Source organism: Pseudophryne corroboree, chromosome 2 (assembly GCF_028390025.1).
Source record: "Pseudophryne corroboree isolate aPseCor3 chromosome 2, aPseCor3.hap2, whole genome shotgun sequence".
Lineage (NCBI taxonomy): Eukaryota > Metazoa > Chordata > Amphibia > Anura > Myobatrachidae > Pseudophryne > Pseudophryne corroboree.
This window is the reverse complement of record NC_086445.1, coordinates 624,616,521-624,625,481: the sequence shown is the minus strand read 5'-3', so window position 1 is coordinate 624,625,481 and position 8,961 is coordinate 624,616,521. Positions and strand designations below refer to the sequence as shown.

Sequence of the window (8,961 nt, the reverse complement as noted above, 5' to 3'; positions counted from 1 at the left end):
TACAGGAAAGTCTGCAGCGGCTGAGGAGGCGGGCGGCGCGGCGGTGCTTCAGCGAGCAGGGAGAGGGAGACGGACGGCTGCAGCAGCGTCACTGATTGATGCACCAATTACAGTGCGCTGCTGCGGCTCCCGTGTCCCCCTCCCTCCTCCTCCTTCCCTCCTTCCCAGAGCTCTCTACGCTCTGCTCCGGAGCATCACTCGAGTATAAGCCGAGGGGGAACTTTTTCAGCACAAAAAATGTGCTGAAAAACTCGGCTTATACTCGAGTATATACGGTAGTAGATGTGCTGATATAATTGAATGCACGGACACCTACTGTCTTTATTCAAGCAGATTCACGTTATATATCTATGCTAGTGAATAAGCAATGACAAACAGTGTTGTGGATTAAACAAGTGCATGGGAATGTTACAATGTTTCATATGTAATCCTTGAGGCCACCTGCTAGTCATGAGGAGATACTTATGATACAAATTTAACAATTGCCAACAGACTAAAATGTATCAGTGTCAATTTGAACCTGCTTTAGAGGCAATAATAAAGCCAGTAAACTACAAACTATAATCTATAACCGTCTGGTTGTTTATAAATAAAAGGGGATATAGCTATTTTCTCTCAAATTGAGATATATTAAATTTATTGTCATAATTAGGTGCTCTCCCCAAGTGGGATATCAGCATCTGATATAGCTAAATTAACATAAGAAATAGCTATATATTTATAATATTGACACTGAGGATTGAAGAAGATATTCTTTCCCATTACCTGCAACATCATGATCTCTGTTATAGTCGCTTCATATGATCACAGAGAGTCTCATTAAAGTTACAAGTATATTTAATACAACTTATGAGACACATTATCACACTGCATCTCACTAGCACTATTTACAACCATAATCAGCACATAAGCACCAATTGGTGTAGTTTATGTGCCAATTCTCAGGCAGAATAATTGAATTTGCCCTTTTTCATTAACGTCCTTTGGAAGGTTTAAGAAGGATGTATTTACTGAACTACTGATAGATATATAGTAAATCGTACCTTTTTTTCTAATAAGGCTCTTCTGCATACAGAATAATGAACAGACAGCGTTGATATCTATACAATATATTATACTTGCTGTTTGAAGGATACTGTCAGCTGTCAACATAATAAATACGAGTGAAGCAGTTCTGATATTATATATTTATATCAATAAATGGTCATGTAAAGACACAGTGACCAACTGCTGACAACGATTATCAGACTGGTGTAAGATTAAGAGCAATATCTTATAATAGGACACAAGAATCAATACGCGGACACATTTTTTAATCTTTAATCACATTTCTTATTCCATTTGCACTTGTGGTATATGTTGTATGTGTCTTGATTTTAACCTCTATGTTTCGTCTATACTCGTAGTTTGTGTGTTTGTTATTGTCACACCATTTTAATTTGACAACAATAAAAGTTAAATTTTATGAATTCTTGAGAATGTGGTGATAATTAGATCACCCTTATTCCTGTGCATCAACAATACAGCCTTCTCTTTCTCTTTCCCTTGTCTACTTACCTTAGCTGTAGTTGGTAGCACCCCCAATACTAATGGTACATACCTACAATTAATAGGGGCGATTTTTTGAGCTTTTTGTTCCAATCACGAATCAACAAAGTGTGTGTGCAGATACAACCCCCTAAACTTGAAAAAGTCATGATTGTGAGACGCGCACCAAGTAAAGTAAGCATTCCAGACCCTATGGCAAATCCGAGCAGAATCCGGCTTACGGGCCTTCAACATAGTTTGAACGACCGCCTCGGAAAAACCCTTGGCCCTCAAGACGGAAGCTTCAAGAGCCACGCCGTCAAAGCCAGACGGGCCAAGTCCTGGTAAACACAAGGGCCCTGAACGAGGAGGTCTGGTCGTTGTGGAAGTAGAAGGGGACGATCTTCTGAAATTAACTTATAATATGGGCAGCCCTTCTGTTGATTGCCTGCTTACTGCATCGCACCAACTTACAAACTGAGCTCCTGTGCACAGAGGCGGGGTTATAGAGGACGCGGCGCTGTGCATCTTGGGAACAGTCAAAGCTTTGAGCCTGTTGGCGCCTCGGATCAAGATCCTACTCTACACCCCGATGTTAATCCTTGGGGAGCCCAGTGTAAAAATAAGATTTTACTCACCGGTAAATCTATTTCTCGTAGTCCGTGCTGTTGTAGCACTTCCCGAGATAGTGCTACTCCGCCGAACAACTGCTCCCTGGACCTCGCCTTTATAAGGAGATCGTCCAAGTACGGAATAATTATTTCGGCCATTACCTTGGTAAATACCTCGGTGCCGGGGACAGACCAACGGCAACGTCTGGAATTGGTAATGACAATCCTGTACCACAATTTTGAGGTACTCCTGGTGAAAAGAGTAAATAGGGACATGCAGGTAAGCATCCTTGATGTCCAGTGATACCCTCCAGGCTTGCAATAATCGCCCTGAGCGATTCCATTTCGAACTTGAACCTTCGTATATAAGTGTTCAAGGCTTTCAATTTTAGAATGGGTCTCACCGAACAGTCTGGTTTCGGTACCACAACATTTTGGAATAGTAACCCCGGCCTTGTTGAAGGAGGGGTACCTAGATTTCACTTGCTGGAAGTGCAGCTTGTGAATTGCCGCCAGTACTACCTTTCTCCGAGGGCAGCAGGCAAGGCTGAGGTGAGGTAACGGCGAGGGGGAGTCGCCTCGAACTCCAGCCTGTATCCCTGTGATACTATTTGCAGAACCTAGGGATCCACCTGTGGGCAAACCCACTGGTCCCTGAAGTTCCCGAGACGCGCCCCTAACGCACCTGTAGAGCCCAAACGTCAAGCGGTGGACTCAGAGGAAGCGGGGGAAGATTTTTGATCCTGGGAACTGGCTGCTGGTGCAGCTTTTTCCTTCTTCCCTTGTCTCTGTGCAGAAAGGAAGCGCCATTGACCCGCTTGCTTTTCTGAAGCCGAAAGGACTGTACATGAAAATACGGTGCTTTCTTAGGCTGTGAGGAAACCTGAGGTAAAAAAAAAATTCTTCCCAGCTGTTGCTGTGGATATGAGGTCCCAGAGACCATCCCCAACAATTCCTCACCCTTATAAGGCAGAATCTCCATGTGCCTTTTATAGGCAGCATCACCTGTCCACTGCCGGGTTTCTAATACCCTCCTGGCAGAATGGCCATTGCATTAATTCTGGATGCCAGCCGGCAAATATCCCTCTGTGCATCCTTTATATATAAGACAACGTCTTTAATATGCTCTATGTTAGCAAACTATTTTCCCTGTCTTAGAGTATTAATATTATCTGACAGGGTATCAGACCACGCTGCAGCAGCACTATTTATGCTGAGGCAATTGCAGGTCTCAGTATATAACCTGAGTGTGTATATACAGACTTCAGGATAGTTTCCTGCTTTTTATCAGCAGGCTCCTTCAAGGTGGCCGTATCCTAAGACGGCAGTGCCACCTTTTTTGACAAACGTGTGAGCGCCTTATCCACCCTAAGGGATATCTCCCAACGTGACCTATCCTCTGGCGGGAAAGGGTACGCCATCAGTAACTTTTTAGAAATTACCAGTTTCTTACTGGGGGAACCCACGCTACTTTACACACTTCATTCATTCATCTGGTGGGGGAACTGGCTGCTTTTTCTCCCCAAAAATAAAACTCCTTTTATGTGGTACTTGGGTTCATGTCAGAAATGCGTAACACATTTTTTATTGCCGAGATCATATAACGGATGTTCCTAGTGGATTGTGTATATGTCTCAATCTCGTCGACACTGGAGTCAGACTCCGTGTCGACATCTGTGTCTGGCATCTGAGGTAACGGGCGCTTTTTTGAGCCCCTGATGGCCTTTGAGACGCCTGGGCAGGCGCGGGCTGAGAAGCCGGCTGTCCCACAGCTGTTTTACGTCATCCAGCCTTGTAAGGAGTTGACATTGTCGTTTAATACCTTCCACCTATCCATCCACTCTGGTGTCGGCCCCACAGGGGACGACATCCCATTTATCGGCCTCTGCTCCACCTCCACGTAACCTTCCTCATCCCACATGTCGACACAGCCGTACCGACACACAGCACACACACAGGGAATGCTCTGACTGAGGACAGGACCCCACAAAGTCCTTTGGAGAGACAGAGAGAGAGTATGCCAGCACACACCAGAGCGCTATATAATGCAGGGATTAACACTATAACTGAGTGATTTTTCCCCCAATAGCTGCTTGTATAAACAATATTGCGCCTAAATTTAGTGCCCCCCCTCTCTTTTTAACCCTTTGAGCCTGAAAACTACAGGGGAGAGCCTGGGGAGCTGTCTTCCAGCTGCACTGTGAAGAGAAAATGGCGCCAGTGTGCTGAGGGAGATAGCTCCGCCCCTTTTTCGATGACTTTTCTCCCGCTTTTTTATGGATTCATTCGGTCGATCCCTCTGGAGCTAATGGTGTCCAGTAGCCTAAGAAGCCCAAGCTACCACCAGTTAGGTAGGTTCGCTTCTTCTCCCCTTAGTCCCTCGCTGCAGTGAGTCTGTTGCCAGCAGATCTCACTGTAAAATAAAAAACCTAAATATACTTTCTTTCTAGGAGCTCAGGAGAGCCCCTAGTGTGCATCCAGCTCAGCCGGGCACAGGATTCTAACTGAAGTCTGGAGGAGGGTCATAGTGGGAGGAGCCAGTGCACACCAGGTAGTCCTAATTCTTTCTTAGCTGTGCCCAGTCTCCTGCGGAGCCGCTATTCCCCATGGTCCTTACGGAGTCCCCAGCATCCACTAGGACGTTAGAGAAATATATATATATATATATATATATATATATATATATATATATTTATATATTTTACAGAGGAGACTTTGTCCTGCAGTCCCGGAGACCAGACGCAGCTACTTGAGAAGATGGCGCCGAAATCTCAGTCAGGGAGTGAGGGAAAGTGATAAGCAGCTCCAGGACGAGAACACCAGTAGTAGATTGCGTCCGGGGCTGGGTGAGGGGCTACAGGTCAGCGACTTATTCTCTGTGCTGGACCTCACCACAGAGTTCTGTGGAGCCTTAATAAAACGGATTTTACACAATCCGACCGGTTCTCCATGCCCTGGTGGATATAGTGGGGTCCCTGTACTAACACAGAGTCCACGCCAGCGGCACGATCCATCTCCTGGGACCGCGACCGGAACACGATTTAGCGGAAGGTCCCGCCTAGGGGACCCTCTTCCAACCTCCCTAAGAAGAAGCCACGCGATCCTGGAGAGCGTCAGCAGTGCTGTGCCTGGGAACCGGAGCGCCTCCGCCGCAAGTACCCGGGACCTCAGTCAACGGGAGTATGCAGCGCTGCTGGGGAGGTGATGGAGCCGCAGCACAGAATGTCGCACTGACATATAAAGTGCTGCAGCCCTTTTAGTCTTCTAAAAGCTCTTTTCAGGGCTGCCTAGCGCAGCCCCCCCTGTTAAGTGACCTGCTCTGCAGGCACCAACTTACAAAACTGGTTAACGAAACTGAGCTCCAGTATCCAGAGGCAGGGTTATAGAGGTGGCCATGCAATGAATCGTGGGAACAGTAAAAGCTTTAACCTGTTGGTACCTCTGGCTAAAGATCCAACTCTACACCCCGATGTATTCCCTGTGGAACACAGTGTAACCCGCTGCAGAAATAGGTAGCAGTTGAAGAGAGAACAAGCTCTATCATACATCAGTTACATGTTTCTAACAAATATTACCTGGTTTCCTGGCATGCAATACAGGTGTAGGGTGCATTCTGGCATCTCTGGAAAAACCATCCATATTTCCTTTAATAGCTTCCATTGCATCATCTCTGTTTTGTTCTGCAGTCTGAAAAAACGAAAACAACACGTTCTCTATTAGCAGTTACATTACCATCTGAAAATACAATAACAAGGAACTTTAAAAAAATAAAATAAAAGACTTAACATTAAATCTTGTTCTTCAACGTGGAGTGGGAACAAATACATAACTTATGACATTAAACTACTCTAACAGGAGACAGCCCGACATTTACTTTCCAGAATGGGATTCGTTTGTAAGGTTAGCTCATTCACAGCAACAAACTGAAACCACGTTTTGAGAAAAGGACTACTGAAAATAGTCCAGATAACAGAAGACCAACCAGAGTACCAATGGGAGAGTGAGTACATACAAGAGAAGACTAATCCGTGACACTGACTTCCAAGGAAAAATTATACAGCAAGTGTTTTAAAAAATAATAATAAATAAATAAAAAGCTTGCAATGCAATTTAGGCCTTCAGAATGGTGTTCAAACATGACTGATAGGGATATCCAAAGCTTGGGTTTAGAGACATGGGGGGGTAATTCAGAGTTGATCGCAGCAGCAAATTTGTTAGCAGTTGGGTAAAACCAGGTGCACTGCAGGTGTGGCAGATATAACATTTGCAGTGAGAGTTAGATTTGGGTGGGTTATTTTGTTTCTGTGCAGGGTAAAAAAGGATTTTAATTGCCTACCGGTAAATACTTTTCTCATAGTCCGTAGAGGATGCTGGGGTCCACATTAGTACAATCTCACCACTATCTGTGTATTTCCTTCTCTCGAAGTATGTCCGTCTCCTCGGGCACAGTTTCTAGACCAAGTCTGGTAGGAGGGGCATAGAAGGAGGAGCCAGCCCACACTATTAAACTCTTAAAGTGCCCATGGCTCCCAAAGGACCCATCCATACCCCATGGTACTAATGTGGACCCCAGCATCCTCTAGGACATAAGAGAAATACCGTCCGTTTCATTTTTACACTGCAATTTAGATATCAGTTTGAACACATCCAACCCAAATCTAACTCTCTCTGCACGTGTTATATCTGCCCCACCTGCAGTGCACATGGTTTTGCCCAACTGCTAACAAATTTGCTGCTGCGATCAGCTCTGAATTAGGCCCATGGCCTCCACAGTCACAGGACTAATGAACAGAAGCAGATCATGTGTAAAGTTATACGGCTGTCTCCGTTAAAATGCTTTAACTAAAACTGCAACTCTGACCTCTGCATTATCCTTTCCACATAAAGTACTTGCTGTCAACAACATGAATGTATATTTTGAAATATAGAAGTTCTAAATCACTGCTGAATTAATCTGCTCATGAAGTGTATAAAGTGTTCACAATCTGAGACCTGTATATGCATGTTGCGACCGATGTTTTTCCGTGCATATATGATCAATAGACACACACATAAACATACATATACACACATACATACATTATATGGACAAAAGTATTTGGCCACACCTGTTAATTATTGAATTCAGGTGTTTTAAATCAGACCCGTTGTCACAGGTGTATAAAATCAAGCACCTAGCCATACAGTCTCTATTTGCAAACATTTGTGATACCAAATAGGTCTTTCTGAAGAGCTCAGTGACTTCAGTTGTGGTACTGTGATAGGATGCCACCTTTGCAGTAAGACTAAGTGAAATTTCATCCCTGCTGGATATTCCACGGTCAACTGTAAACGATATTATTAGAAAGTGGAGCATTTAGGAACAGCAGCAACTCAGTCACAAAGTGGAGGACCACGTAAAATCACACAGCTGGTTCAACGACTGCTAAAACGCATCATGTGTAAAATGCTCTGCTGATTCAATTGCTGAAGAGTTCCGAACTTCCACTGGCATTACTGTAAGCACAAAAACTGTGCGGCGGGAGCTTAATGGAATGGGTTTTCATGGCCGAGAGCTGCATGCAAGCCGGTTCCGGTATGAATGGTCGACCATGTTATGGTCGACAGTCATTAGGTCAACCACTATTGGTCGACATTGGCATGATCGACATGGACATATGGTCGACACGTGAAAATGGTCGACATGGTTTTTTTAAAACTTTTTTTATGTCGTTTTCTGCGTAAAGTAACAGGGAACCCCAATTAGTGCACCGCTACGCTCGCCATGCTTCGGGCAAGGTACCATTCCCAATTGTAGTCCACGTGGATCGTAAAGTATGGATCGTAAAGTATGGAAAAGTTCCACAAAAAAAAAAAAAAAAAAAAGAGAAAAAAAAAATGTGAAAAACCCATGTCGACCTTTTCATGTGTCGACCATTTCCATGTGTCAACCATGTGTCAAAGTCGACATGTCAATGTCGACCAATAGTGGTTGACCTAATGACTGTCGACCATAACATGGTCGACATCCAAACGGATACCATGCAAGCCTCATATCACCAAGTCCAATGCCAAGTGTCGGATGGAGTCGTGTAAAGCACACAGACACTGGCCTGTAGAGCAGTAGAAATGTGTTCTGTGGAGTGATGAATCACGCTTTTCTGTTTGGCAGTCAGATGGGTGAGTCTGGGTTTGACTGATGCCGGGAGGACATTACCTGCCTGACTGCATAATGCCAACTGTGAAGTTTGGTGGAGAAGGGATAATGATATGAGGGAGGGGGGAGGAGGGGAGGGGGGGTGTTCAGGGTTTAGGTTAGATCCCTTATTTCCAGTGAAGGGCAATCTTAATGCTATGCTTCCAACTTTCTGGCAACAGTTTGGGAAAGGCCCTTTTCTATTCAAAACATGACTGTGCCCCAATGCACAAAGCAAGGACTATAAAGACATGGGGCCTAATTCAGACCTGATCGCAGCAGCAAATTTGTTAGCTAATGGGCAAAACCATGTGCACTGCAGGGGGGGCAGATATAACATGTGCAGAGAGAGTTAGATTTAGGTGTGGTGTGTTCAATCTGCAATCTAATTTGCAGTAAAAATAAAGCAGCCAGTATTTACCCTGCACAGAAACAAAATAACCACCCAAATCTAACTCTCTCTGCAAATGTTATATCTGCCACACCTGCAGTGCACATGGTTTTGCACAGAGCCCTGACCTCAACCCCATCAAGCACCTTTGGGATTAACTGGTACAGAGATTGCGAGCCAGGCCTACTCTTCCAACATCAGTGACTGATCTCATATATGCTCTACTGAATGAATGGGCACAAATTCCCACAGAAACA

General features: G+C 44.6%; 1 protein-coding gene across 1 annotated transcript in view; it reads right to left on the bottom strand.

Moving 5' to 3' along the window:
• Positions 1 to 8,961, bottom strand: part of SYNRG (synergin gamma) — a 321,615-nt gene that overhangs the window by 205,837 nt on the left and 106,817 nt on the right. Inside the window, exon 6 of the mRNA XM_063954829.1 lies at positions 5,714 to 5,825. Within this exon, the coding sequence (XP_063810899.1) occupies positions 5,714 to 5,825 (112 nt within the window). The remainder of the gene's footprint in view (positions 1 to 5,713; positions 5,826 to 8,961) is intronic.